General features: G+C 45.8%; 1 protein-coding gene across 2 annotated transcripts in view; it reads right to left on the bottom strand.

Annotated features, from left to right (window-relative positions):
* Window positions 1–530: 530 nt before the first annotated feature.
* Window positions 531–14,802, bottom strand: part of LOC121554566 (acetylcholine receptor subunit beta-like) — a 40,324-nt gene continuing 26,052 nt past the window's right edge. For both annotated transcript variants that reach the window (XM_041868178.2, XM_045211988.1), the window contains exons 5-11: window positions 11,596–11,704; window positions 11,297–11,444; window positions 10,990–11,178; window positions 10,317–10,540; window positions 9,941–10,116; window positions 2,026–2,164; window positions 531–1,797 (exon numbers count right to left, since the gene is read on the bottom strand). In XM_041868178.2, the coding sequence (XP_041724112.1) occupies window positions 1,648–1,797; window positions 2,026–2,164; window positions 9,941–10,116; window positions 10,317–10,540; window positions 10,990–11,178; window positions 11,297–11,444; window positions 11,596–11,704 (1,135 nt within the window). In that variant the 3' untranslated portion in view covers window positions 531–1,647. The remainder of the gene's footprint in view (window positions 1,798–2,025; window positions 2,165–9,940; window positions 10,117–10,316; window positions 10,541–10,989; window positions 11,179–11,296; window positions 11,445–11,595; window positions 11,705–14,802) is intronic.

The following is a 14,802-nucleotide window of genomic DNA, read 5'->3' as shown; positions in this document are numbered from 1 at the left end:
ACCCTAGTCATAGACTGTTCTCTCTGCTACCGCACGGCAAGCGGTACCGGAGTGCCAAGTCTAGGTCCAAAAGACTTCTCAACAGCTTCTACCCCCAAGCCATAAGACTCCTGAACAGCTAATCATGGCTACCCGGACTATTTGCACTGCCCCCCACCCCATACTTTTTACGCTGCTGCTACTCTGTTAAGTATTTATGCATAGTCACTTTAACTCTACCCACATGTACATATTACCTCAACTACCTCAACTAGCCGGTGCCCCCGCACATTGACTATGCAACGGTACCCCCTGTATATATAGCCTCCCTACTGTCACTTTATTCTATTGTATATATAGCCTCCCTACTGTCACTTTATTTTTACTTCTGCTCTTTTTTTCTCAACACTTTTTTGTTGTTGTTTTATTCTTACTTTTTTGTTTAAAATAAATGCACTGTTGGTTAAGGGCTGTAAGTAAGCATTTCACTGTAATGTCTGCACCTGTTGTATTCGGCGCATGTGACCAATAAAATTTGATTTGATTTAACCATGATCATTGTGGAAAGAAAACATACATCATGTTTATTCAGATTCTCCACAGGATACAAGGAATAAAGAACAACTCTGATGTGATGTCTTATGAATGTACTCAGATCTTTTGAAATAGCTGAAAAGCAAAGTGAAAGCGACAGTAATGCCATCACATACTCCCATTCTTCTGACCTGGTGTGGTGGCGCTAATAACAGTAGAAGGCAAATACACACTGCAGTCTGCTGCCCCCCTATGTCAAAATGACTAACTGCAGGTGGTGAGAGGTTCATCACCATTCTTTCACACTCCCAAAACATCCTTTCATTTTTCATTTCTACCTCTATAAATCACTCTAGGGATGCATCCTATGTAATGTTTGACCAGAGCACTATGGACCCTATAGTTAATAGGGTGCCATTTCAGAGGCAGACTATGGGTTTGAATGGGCCATTAGTATAGCTTGGTATAAGAGGATGTAGAGTTTTATCAGGGGAGGATCATAACAGATGTTCTTAAGCAAATTAATGAGGCCAACAATCGAGTCAATCTGCCAATACAAGCATGGTTAGTTTACATCCAGACTAGAGAAACCACTACAGCCTAGTCCCAGATCTGTTTGTGCTCTTGCCAACTCCCAAACATGGCACAACACTTCCATAAAGAGTTAGCAAGAGGGCAGAAACAGACTGGCACCCAGGCTAACCTGTCTACAGAGAATAATCCTATGACAACGGATGGTACATTAAATCAGTTATTTAATACTACAAGCAGTGTATTGCCTTTCAAATTCAAACACATTAGAATATCAAATATATTACAATTCATAACTTCTATAAATAATATATTTGTCCTATTTAAGTAGATGCTAATCTATAAACCGTCTATATTAGATTATATTGCTTTCATGAAGGAGTAGGATCAGAGAAGGGGACTATTCATATAAAAGTACATGGTACTGTGTCATCCCGAACAATACAACAATACATTATACATAGGACACTGAGTTTTACCTGGGAAAACCTCTGGTCCTAGTCATACAAAACAAGTTGGCACTCAGCTATGGAATTATGGGAAGTGTAGTTCTTGTAATCCCTTGTGAGCACCAGAGTGGCTGTGCTGGGGTGTGTGAACGGACTACGGCCTCAGGGGGAAGGGTTCGTCTGGGGTGTAGTTGAGTCTGGCGTCCATGAACATGGCCAGAGTCCCCAGAGTAGTGATGATGACAAACAGCCACAGGAACAGCCTGTCTACCACGATGGCTATGTACTGCCAGTCTCCTGTCTCCTATAGGGGGGAATACACACAGACACACACACAAACAGAGGGACGTGCGCACACACAAAGAGATAGAGAGACACGAAAGCATGTAAGTGATGAAGAATGAAGCGCAGTATGTCCGCAGTGACACATGGACATCACCAGGGCATGCTGGGAACACTGTGTGTGTGTGTGTCTGTGTGTCTGTGTGTCTGTGTGTGTGTGTGTGTCTGTGTGTGTGTGTGTGTATCTCACCGAGTCGGTGCCGTCCTGCTTCTTCAGCTGCTCAGCCATGTATGTGACAGCAGCGATGGCTGACTTGAGGTCCGGGGGGAGGATCAGACAGTAGTTGTCACTGTCAAAGAACCTCTGGAGCTGCACTGTACTCTCACTCCTGAGAGGGGGAGAGTGGGAGAGAGAGAGAGAGAGGGAGGGGTGTGTGGAAAGGTGGAGAGATAGAGAGAGAGAGGGGAGAGAGAGGAAGAGAGAGAGAGAGCACAACAGTGTATGAACTTGAGAAGAAAAGCAAACACACACAAATAAAAAATAAATAAATAAAAAATAAATAAAATAAACAAACAAATAAGCAAACGCTAACAACAAATGTAGTTAATCATGGGTAAGTCAGAAGTCTCATATTTCTGTCTGTCTTTTATCATTGAGGTTTCCAGAGGACGTTACCTATGTGTCAAATCAACTTCATTAGTCTTCTCTACACATACCAGTGTGTCTGTTGTGGCATGTGTCCTTGTGTCCCCCCCAGGTCTCTGAGTGACAGTGACACTCCTGACACAGAGGTAATGTTGGGACAACAATGGGGCAACGTATTGTGGTGCTGGTTTGACCTCTGACCCCTAAAGGTATTCCTGCCTTACACAGCTGTTCCATAGCAGCATTGTTGTCAGAGAATCCATCCTGAACACTACTTTACGCTAGGATATATCTTTACGTGAGGGCTTGACAGAGGCACTGACTACCACTGGCTACGACTGACTACCACTGGCTAACACTGGCTAACACTGATTACGACTGACTACCACTGGCTACGACTGACTGTAACGTGGGAAACTACGGTATTTCAAAGATGGCTATTATTTACTGCTATAGCATTTAAGTAATAATTATTTGATATAAACGCTACACTACATTGTCCAACCATGCAAAGTGTACAAACCACACCAGAACATAAACCAATTCACATAGAGAACAGACTATGAACACATTTGAAATAGAACATGTGAAACTATATCTCGTTGGTTGACAAAGGATGTGAGCAATATTTTGATTGATATTGAAAGATAAAGCACCTCTGTCAAGGACACACGTTTCCTGTAAGGATTATCACAGTGACCTGACCCTTCACACATCCGACACAAGGCCCAACACTGTGGCCCAGGCATCAACACAGCAGAAGTAATGTAATATACACCCTAATATATGTCCTTTTGTCACAATCGTCATAAGAAGCGGACCAAGGCGCAGCGTGATAGGCGTACATCTTTTAATGAGTACTTACACCAACAACAAAACGATACGTGAAGTCTAAAGGTTCACCAACACAAACCTATACAGAACAAGATCCCACAATCAACTGTGCAAAACAGGCTGCCTAAGTATGGTTCCCAATCAGAGACAACGAGCTACAGCTGCCTCTGATTGGGAACCACCCTGGCCAACATAGATCTAAACGATCTAGAATAAACACATAGAACAACTAAACATAGGAACTAACACCCTGGCTCAACATTAAAGAGTCCCCAGAGCCAGGGAGTGACAGTACCCCCCCCCAAAGGCGCGGACTGCGACCGCGCCAACCAAACACCACAGGGGAGGGGCCGGGTGGGCATTCCGCCTCGGAGGCGGATCCGGCTCCAGGCGTGACCACCACTCTCTCTCTCTCCCTCGTGGTCTGGCCCTGCTGGCCGGAGCTGGACTGAACACCGGTGGAGCGGATTGCTCTGGCTCCGGCGTGGAGCAGCTGACCGGTGCCGGACCAGGCAAAGGTGGAACAGGCACGGACCTTGCCGGACTGATGACGCGCACCACTGGCTTGGTGCGGGGAGCGGGAACGGGCCGGACCGGGCTGACGACGCGCACCACTGGCTTAGTGCGGGGAGCAGGAACGGGCCGGACCGGGCTGACGACGCGCACCACTGGCTTGGTGCGGGGAGCAGGAACGGGCCGGACCGGGCTGACGGCGCGCACCACTGGCTTGGTGCGGGGAGCAGGAACAGGCCGAACCGGGCTGGCGACGCGCACCACAGGCTTGGTGCGGGGAGCAGGAACGGGCCGGACCGGGCTGACGACGCGCACCACTGGCTTGGTGCGGGGAGCAGGAACGGGCCGGGCCGGGCTGGCGACGCGCACCACAGGCTTGGTGCGGGGAGCAGGAACGGGCCGGACTGGGCTGACGACGCGCAACACTGGCTTGGTGCAGGGAGCAGGAACGGGCCGGGCCGGCGACGCGCACCACAGGCTTGGTGCGGGGAGCAGGAACAGGCCGGACCGGGCTGGCGACGCGCACCACAGGCTTGGTGCGGTGAGCAGGAACAGGCCGGACCGGGCTGGCGACGCGCACCACAGGCTTGGTGCGGGGAGCAGGAACAGGCCGGATCGGGCTGGCGACGCGCACCACAGGCTTGGTGCGAGGGGCAGGAACAGGCCGAACCATACTGGGAACACACACCACTGGCCTTGTGCGGGGATCAGGAACGGGCCGGACCGGACTGGTAACACACCCCAGTACCTCTCGCCGTGCCTCTACACTCTCCTTCCCCCTCATGACCAATGGCCCCCGTAACCTGGTGGCCTCCTCTCCTAGTCCGCAAACTCGCACTGTAGCTGCCTCCAGCAGCCCCGTCGTCCATGTCGTGTGCCCACCCCCAAGAAACTTTCTTGGGGTTGCCTCTCGCCTGTCCGACGACGACCCGGTTGGCGTCGCTTCTCCTCTCCTGCCTGGGCATCCTCCCTCATCGCCCTCCGGTAGCGGACGGCCTCCTCCTCTGTGATTCTCCCCCAACCGAGGAGGACATCTACCAGAGTAACCTCCTGTTCCATACCCGGCGTTTGCTCCTGCACACGCTGCTTGGTCCTATTCTGGTGGGATCTTCTGTCACGATCGTCGTAAGAAGCGGACCAAGGCGCAGCGTGATAGGCGTACATCTTTTAATGAGTACTTACACCAACAACAAAACGATACGTGAAGTCTAAAGGTTCACCAACACAAACCTATACAGAACAAGATCCCACAATCAACTGTGCAAAACAGGCTGCCTAAGTATGGTTCCCAATCAGAGACAACGAGCTACAGCTGCCTCTGATTGGGAACCACCCTGGCCAACATAGATCTAAACGATCTAGAATAAACACATAGAACAACTAAACATAGGAACTAACACCCTGGCTCAACATTAAAGAGTCCCCAGAGCCAGGGCGTGACACCTTTAAATAGCTTACATCATGCACATCCATACATAGCACCCTACAGACCTGCCACCCTATAGTAGAAACACCACTATGTTGGGATGAACCTGCTCCACAAACAGGGTGTTAACGGGTGACTGCCACGCACCCCTGTCCTCCGCCTCCTCTCACTTCAAGTCTTCTGTCCCCTCTCACCTCTCACGGTCCCCTCTCTTAGGTCTCCCCCTCTCACTCCTGTCACTCCAATATGCCTGTAACACTCACATAACAGGCTAGTCTATCAATATATCACTAATTCAGTATCACTGTCTTTAAGCCCCAGACCAGTGATGGTCTCTGAATATATAGGTACTACACCATTCATGTACAGTTGGTCTAAGATAATTATCTGTATAACTTGAGGCACAAGTTCCTGCAACTTTCAATAAATTCCCTGGTTTTCAAGAAATCCTGGTTTTATTCCGGGAATCTTCCAACCAGGATTTCAGGAAAACCAGGGAATTTATTTTGCAACCTTAGGCACATGTCATGTCAGTGGTGGCTGGTGGAACTTTGCCGGGGACGGGCTCATTCATTCTAGTCCACCAATTACTATGAGCCGTCCACTCCACTGTGTCTAGTTCACATGACGTTCTTTCTTTGGCACTGTTATATAGTCACACAGCCGACGAGAGATGTGTTTGTTCATTAGCCAGGCCCAGGGCCATTCAGTATCAGTTATCACCTCTTCAGGGAGGCCAGACTGGCACCAGGACATTATAACCTTCTGGCACCACAGAGGCTACGTGAAATAGTGTGTGTGTGTGTGTGTGTGTGTGTGTGTGTGTGTGTGTGTGTGTGTGGGAGTGTGTGTAAGATGGTGTGAGTGTGTGCGCAATGTATGTGTTCATGAGTATGTGTGCCTGCATTCATCTACTCTCTAAGTGTGTGTATGTGTGTGTGTGTGTGTGTGTGTGTGTGTGTGTGTGGTGTGTGTTTGTGAACTATACTGTATGTGAGTGTGTGTGTGACACAGCGAGGTCGGCTCCATCTGTCTGTGGTAATGAATAGAAGCCCTGGAATGCTGCTGGCACGCAACAGGCAGGACAGAGCATAGCTAGGCCCTGAGCTGTGAAGACACAAACACACACACACACACACACACACACACACACACACACGTAAACTCAGTGTGAAGGGCAACACCTGGTCTCTAACTAGCTCTGTGACAGCAGAGAGAGAGAGTTGAATCACTACACACTCCGAGGGAACAGTTGAGTTGACACTGGCGCCATCGTCCCCATTCGCCTTGAAGCAGAGCCATCTTATAGATAGAGTAACCACCCCATCCCTCCATCCCTCGCTCTATATCAAAACCCACAAAATCCTCCTCTACATTGATCACTCAACACCTCTCCCTATACTCCACACTCATCCACCAGCCACCCTCTCTCCCCTCCCTCCAACCCTCTGCCCCATCCCCCTCTTTCGGGATTACCCCTAATGCCCAAACTAAACAGAGGCTTATGCCCTGGCGACTGTGGATGGGGGTCTGAGGCTTAGCCGGCCTTAGCAGGCCTGAATATGATGACTTTGGCCTGGGATGAGTAGTGCCAACCAGGCCTGGAGATCCATGGGTCTCTGGGTGTTTACGAGCCCCACTCTGGGTGGGGAGACTAGGGTGGCACTCACAGATTACTGAGGGGCCAAATGAAACTGTCAGATACAGTGCCTTGAAAAAGTATTCACCCCCCTTGGTGTTTTTCCTATTTTGTTGCATTACAACCTGTAATTTCAATGGATTTTTATTTGAATTTCATGTAATGGACATACACAAAATAGTCCAAATTGGTGAAGTGAAATGAAAAATCAAAAAAATAAACAAATGGAAAAGTGTGCAATCTAAGTGTCACATGATCTGTCACATGATACACCTGTTCTGAAAGGCCCCAGAGTCTGTAACACCACTAAGCAAGGGGCACCACCAAGCAAGCGACACCATAAAGACCAAGGAGCTCTCCAAACAGGTCAGGGACAAAGTTGTGGAAAGTACAGATCACGGACCAGGCAAGAGGGCATTAATCAGAGAAGATACAAAGAGACCAAGATAACCCTGAAGGAGCTGCAAAGCTCCACAGTGGAGATTGGAGTATCTGTCCATAGGACCACTTTATGCCGTACACTCCACAGAGCTGGGCTTTACGGAAGAGTGGCCAGAAAAAAGGGGAGTATACAGAAGGGGGGGGTATACAGAAGATAGCCCAATTTTGTAAAAGACCAAGTCCATATTATGGCAAGAACAGCTCAAATAAGCAAAGAGAAACGACAGTCCAACATTACTTTAAGACATGAGGGTCAGTCAATACAGAACATTTCAAGAACATTGAAAGTTTCTTCAAGTGCAGTCGCAAAAACCATCAAGCGCAATGATGAAACTGTCTCTCATGAGGACCGCCACAGGAATGGAAGACCCAGAGTTACCTCTGCTGCAGAAGATAAGTTAATTAGAGTTACCAGCCTCAGAAATTGCAGTACAAATAAATGCTTCACAGAGTTCAATTCACAGACACATCTCAACATCAACGGTTCAGAGGAGACTGTGTGAATCAGGCCTTCATGGTCGAATTGCTGCAAATAAACCACTACTAAAGGACACCAATAAGAAGAAGAGACTTACTTGGGCCAAGAAACATTAGCAATGGACATTAGACTGGTGGAAATATGTCCTTTGGTCTGGAGTCCAAATTGGAGATTTTTGGTTCCAGCCGCCGTGTCTTTGTGAGACGCAGTGTGGGTGAACGGATGATCTCCGCATGTGTATTTCCCACCGTAACACATGGATGAGGAGGTGTTATGGTGTGGGGGTGCTTTGCTGGTGACACTGTCTGTGATTTATTTAGAATTCAAGGCACACTTAACTAGCATGGCTACCACACCATTCTGCAGCGATACGCCATCACATCTGGTTTGGGCTTAGTGGGACTATTTGTTTTTCAACAGGACAATGACCCAACGCACCTCCAGGCTGTGTAAGGGCTATTTTACCAAGAAGGAGAGTGATGGAGTGCTGCATCAGATGACCTGGCCTCCACAATCCCCCAACCTCAACCCAATTGAGATGGTTTGGGATGAGTCGGACGGCAGAGTGAAGGAAAAGCAGCCAACAAGTGCTCAGCATATGTGGGAACTCCTTCAAGACTGTTGGAAAAGCATTCCAGGTGAAGCTGGTTGAGAGAATGCCAAGAGTTTGCAAAGCTGTCATCAAGGCAAAGGGTGGATATTTGAAGAATCTCAAATATAAAATATATTTTGATTTGTTTAACACTTTTTTGGTTAGAACATGATTCCATATGTGTTATTTCATAGTTTAGATGTCTTCACTATTATTGTACAATGTAGAAAATAAAGAAAAACCCTGGAATGAGTAGGTCTCTCCAAATTTTTCACTGGTACTGTATATCATCACTGAGTGGGATGTGGACAGTATAGTGGGAACTATTTTGTGAAGGCTATCTATGGAGAGTATAGTAGAGCCCATTGAGAGTATATTAGAGTATAGTATAGTAGAGTATAGTATAGTAGAGGCCATAGAGAGTATAGTATAGTAGAGCCCATATAGAGTATAGTAGAGTATAGTATAGTAGAGCCCATGGAGAATATAGTTCATGGAGAGTATAGTAGAGGCAACGGAGAGTATAGTATAGTATAGTATAGGCCATGGCGAGTATAGTAGAGTAGAGGCCATGGCGAGTATAGTAGAGTATAGTATAGTAGAGGACACAGAGAGTATAGTAGAGCCCATGGAGAGTATAGCAGAGGCAATGGAGAGTATAGTAGAGTCTAGTGGAGGCCATTGAGAGTATAGTAGACGCAATGGATAGTATAGTAGAGTATAGTAGAGGCCATGGAGAGTATAGTAGAGGCCATGGAGAGTAGATTATAGTATAGTAGAGGCCATGGAGAGTATAGTATAGGCCATGGAGAGTATAGTAGAGTATAGTATAGTAGAGCCCATGGATAGTATAGTAGAGGCCATTGAGAGTATAGTATAGTATTGTAGAGGTCATGGCGAGTATAGTAGAGGCCATGGAGAGTATAGTAGCTGCAATGGAGAGTATAGTAGAGACCATGGAGAGTACAGTATATGCTATGGAGAGTATAGTAGAGTGTAGTATAGTAGAGCCCATGGGGAGTATAGTAGAGGTCCTTTAGAGTATAGTATAGTAGAGTAGAGTAGATGCTATGTGGAGTAAAGTAGAGCACAGTTGAGGCTATGGAGAGTATAGTAGAGTATAGTAGAGGCTATGAATATATAGGAGGAACATGACCTACTGTGCTAGACTATTGGGATGGTGTAGAGTATAGTAGAGTATATTAGAGGGTATAGAGATGGGAGGAATAGGAACAAGGTTCCCAGACTATAGCAGATTGGCCTAGAGAAGATGATACTACTGCCAAGCCTGGGCATACAATGTACCTAATTATAATAGCAAGGCTGGCACAGGAGAAAAAGGCATTTATACTTTGCCTCAGGATAGTGCTGAAAAGAAGATTCATGCTTTGGCTAGCTTGTATTCAGTCGAATAGGAATCTCTTCACCACAAAATCTTTGTAGCCAAGACGACTGTCTCAAACCAAAAGGAATTAGCTGTGATCTACTGATGGGTCTCTGGTCTCTGGTCTATGTGTGTGTGTGTGTGTGTGTGTGTGTGTGTGTGTGTGTGTGTGTGTGTGTGTGTGTGTGTGTGTGTGTTAGTTGATACCTTACCTGCCTCTCCAGGGTAGGACCAGTTCAGGGTTGATCTTCCTGAAGAAGTACTCTCCCCCCGGCCTGCGTCCGTCGATGCTCTGGAGGGGCGTGTCATCACTAGGCTCCTCCTCCAAAGGCTCCTCTGGGTGGGGCCTCTGCATGCCCAGGTACTTCGGCAGGAAGTGGATGAACACCTGGATAAGGGGTCAAAGGTCAAGGTCTTAGCAGGAAGTAGCAAATATATGGCCCCTTGGCATTGAACCAGCGCAGAAGCAGGAAATTGCATAGAGATGTATTGCAAAGATAATGAAGAAGAAGAATGCTGTGGATCCTAGAGTCTATATCTCAAACAGACTCCACAGTCCATAGCACCGCCATGTAGGCTACAGCTCACCTTGCGCACCCAAGGGGGCATAATGTGTGTGTAGGGGGTCCGATGGTGCAAGTTGAGGACCACCACACTGAGGATGACAGAGAAGGTGACCAGGATCATGGTGAACATCACATAGTTAACAATAAGAGGGATGGCCAGGGAGGTCTCGGGGACCTTGTCAGCCAGCAGCAGCATGAACACAGTGAGAGCGATGAGGACAGAGATGGACAGGGTCATCTTCTCACCTGGGAGAGAGAGGGAAACACAGGGTTAAAACATGGCGGCTATGGATCTACTGTAATTGTCTGGCAAGTGATAAAGACTGGGCTTAAACATTATGAACCACCTAATGACAAATATTGCTTATTTTACAAATGCGGGCCACATTAAAAACCGCAGGCCGCCAGTTTGAGACCCCTGCTCTAAAAAAATTGAAATAAACCCCAAAACATCATAAACAGACTACATTAAACATCTTCCCCAGAGCACAACATATATTCTTAATGATACTTCCTTGCTGTGTAATCAACAATGGCAAGTTACCCAGCTCAATTTATCATAGAGATGGAAAGAGTCCTATCTTTGTGCTAAAGCAGGCTTTGTGGCAAGTGTGCCCTCTCTCCATCTCTATGCAAGTTACACATGCCAATGAGACATAATGTGCATATGTGGCATATTATGGCATGGGACTGACATGCGCCAGGTGGTAGATAGAAGACAAAGATGGCCAGGACCATGGTGAGGATGCAGGGCACGATGATGTTAACGACGTAGAAGAGAGGCTTCCTCTCGATGATGAGATAGAAGGTGATGTCTTCATACAGGTCCTCTGGGTTCACGTTCTTCCTGCTGGGCTTATGGCAGATCGCCCACTCCCCGTTCTCTATGGAGAGGGAAAGGGGGAAGAGGGGATGAGGGGGAGAGGGGAGATGGGAAAAGAAGAGGAGGTAAGAAAAGAGAGGCCAGAAGAGAGAAGAGACAAGAAGAGAGAGGACTCTAACCAGTGAAGGCGTTCTCATCTATGATAATCTCATGTATCTCCTCTCCTTTCTCATCCAGGGCGTACTGCAAGTCCACCTCTGATGAGTCGTAGGTGTAGGAGCGGAACACCATGGTGCAGTTCTGCCAGTCAAATGGGAAGTACGTTACCTATAGGCAAAGAAGGTTATTAGAGTGGGAGTGCTGATCTAGGGACCTGATCCTAGATCAGCAGTCCTACTTTGAGAAGCTTTATGAATACGAGCCCTGGTTGATTAAATCTATTGGTTAATAATAATATAATAATTTATTGATAATGTACCTCTATAGGGCAGCTGCTGCGGTAGATAGCAGGAGGCAGCCAGTTGACTGTCCCATCACTGTAGACCAGCACGTTGACATACAGAGCCACGTCAAACTGACCATCATTACTGTGTGGATAAGGAGGTTCACATAAAGGACAATCAGGAGTCATGTGACGCACATTTAATTGATCTAACCTTAATTTAGACAGGGGATTCCCATTGAGACCAAGGTCTCCTTTTCAAGGGAGCCCTGCATGAACTACATACCCAGTATGACTATATCTACAACGCCCTAGTAATCAGCCTATATCAGTATTTGAACAATACCTAGACATTATGGTACACTCTTAGAGGAAAAGGTGCTATCTAGAACCTAAAAGAGTTTGGCGGCCGCCATAGTTAGAACACTTTTTGGTTCCAGGTAGAACCCTTTTGGAGTGTATGGCCAGAAGATTTGACTGACTATGTGACCTGACCAGAAAAATTTTTATGGAGTGGCTGTGGATCCGACTTCTCTGGAACCGTCTTCCAGACAGCAAAAGGTCCAAAACAGACTACTGCCGAATGGTGCTTGTTAAATAAAGTTAGATCAAAGCTGAATCAATGTCTGCAAGATCACATAATGATAGTATTTTACATTACAGAACCGAATATAGTAGAATTGTATAATCGTATAAAATGTTAGGGTGATTGTGCGAATGGCAACACGTTCTATCATGTGGCCAAATCTCAACAGCACACGCCACTAGGCAAAATATGTGCTTTGATTGAAATGAAACACAGGTAGTGGAGACCGAGGGGCAATTGTCATTTTATTTTACTCTATTGCTCAGAGACCACTTGAACTAGGCCAGTCATTTTTTGATACTGTATAAGAAACTTACATCTGTCTCCTAATCATTCATACCATTTACAGGTCTGTACATAAGACGGTCGGTTCACAATACTGATTTTAATCAGAAAAGTCAGGACGTTACATTTGCCCCCGTGCCAGGGACAATTGTAACAGTTGCTGGGGTCAAATGTAACGGCTAAAAAAAATACACCAAATAAATGTTTAAAAAATCATGTTTGTGAATGATCTTATTATCATAGATATATGTAATGATTTTGCAAGAAACAGAAGTATTGTTATGTACGTAACCAATGTTTACAGTGACACCCCTGTTTGTGCATGGCCATTCGGTTCCTCTCAAAACATCTTGATGGTGCCCAGAGGATATCTGTTTACAATTTATTTGGCACTCTACAGGCCCCAAATGCTATTTAAAGTTAGTATTTGTATAATTAATGGATAATTCATACCATCACTTGTTTTTATCATTTGGCTGCTTGGCTCAGGGTCATTGTAACACTGCGTTACAATTGCCCCCAACACTAGAAGCCATGACAAAACCTCATATGCCAAGCAAGAGACAACAATAGTGACAAATGTCAATCATGTCAACGTTTAGCCAACATATAGCGATACAAATTATGCTAGTTTGATTTCTTTGACAATTTTGCTCAGGACAGTATAAGAAAAATACGGCCAGTGGAAAAAAATACTTTCACCCCTAAAAAAATATACATTTTCCCTTAAAACATGCAAAGAAGGGCGAGAACCTAGTGAGTTTCATCACTCTACTGTACCTTATTTCTGTTTGGAGAAATTCAAGGTGTTACAAACGCCCACTGTTACAGTTGCCCCCGGTCTCCCCTATGCTACAGTTTGTTAACACCATCTGCTCTAAGATTCGCTCAATGTAGGCTACATACAGTGCCTTCAGAAAGTATTCACACCCTATGACTTTTTCCACATTTGGTTGTGTTACAGCTTGAATTTAAAATAGATTAAATTGAGAATTTGTGTCACTGGACTACACACAATATCCCATAATGTCAAAGAATTATGTTTTTCGAAATGTTAATACAGTGCATTCGGGAAGTATTCAGACCCCTTCACTTTTTCCACATTTTCTTACGTTACAGCCCTACTCTGAAATGGATTAAATAAATAAAAATCCTCATCAATCTACACACAATACCCCATAATGACAAAGCGAAAACCGTTTTTTAGACATGTTTGCAATTTTATAAAAAATAAAATACAGAAATACCTTATTTACATAAGTATTCATACCCTTTGCTATGAGACTCGAAATTGAGCTCAGGTGCATCCTGTTTCCATTGATCGTCCTTGAGATGTTTCTACAACTTGATTGGAGTCCACCTGTGGTAAATTCAATTGATTGAACATGATTTGGAAAGGCACACACCTACAGTGAGGGAAAAAAGTATTTGATCCCCTGCTGATTTTGTACGTTTGCCCACTGACAAAGACATGATCAGTCTATAATTTTAATGGTAGATTTATTTGAACAGTGAGAGACAGAATAACAACAACAAAATCCAGAAAAACGCATGTAAAAAATGTTATAAATTGATTTGCATTTTAATGTGGGAAATAAGTATTTGACCCCTCTGCAAAACATTACTTAGTACTTGGTGGCAAAACCTTTGTTGGCAATCACAGAGGTCAGACGTTTCTTGTAGTTGGCTACCAGGTTTGCACACATCTCACGAGGGATTTTGTTCCACTCCTCTTTGCAGATCTTCTCCAAGTCATTAAGGTTTCAAGGCTGACGTTTGGCAACTCGAACCTTCAGCTCCCTCCACAGATTTTCTATGGGATTAAGGTCTGGAGACTGGCTAGGCCACTCCAGGACCTTAATGTGCTTCTTCTTGAGCCACTCCTTTGTTGCCTTGGCCGTGTGTTTTGGGTCATTGTCATGCTGGAATACCCATCCAAAACCCATTTTCAATGCCCTGGCTGAGGGAAGGAGGTTCTCACCCAAGATTTGACGGTACATGGCCCCGTCCATCGTCCCTTTGATGTGGTGAAGTTGTCCTGTCCCCTTAGCAGAAAAACACCCCCAAAGCATAATGTTTCCACCTCCATGTTTGACGGTGGGGATGGTGTTCTTGGGGTCATAGGCAGCATTCCTCCTCCTCCAAACACTGCGAGTTGAGTTGATGCCAAAGGGCTCGATTTTGGTCTCATCTGACCACAACACTTTCACCCAGTTCTCCTCTGAATCACTCAGATGTTCATTGGCAAACTTCTGACAGTCCTGTATATGTGCTTTCTTGAGCAGGGGGACCTTGCTGCAGGATTTCAGTCCTTCACAGCGTAGAGTGTTACCAATTGTTTTCTTGGTGACTATGGTCCAAGCTGCCTTGAG

Source organism: Coregonus clupeaformis, chromosome 39 (genome assembly GCF_020615455.1).
Source record: "Coregonus clupeaformis isolate EN_2021a chromosome 39, ASM2061545v1, whole genome shotgun sequence".
In the NCBI taxonomy this organism is placed as follows: Eukaryota; Metazoa; Chordata; class Actinopteri; order Salmoniformes; family Salmonidae; genus Coregonus; species Coregonus clupeaformis.
This window is presented reverse-complemented; position numbering and strand designations above follow the sequence as displayed.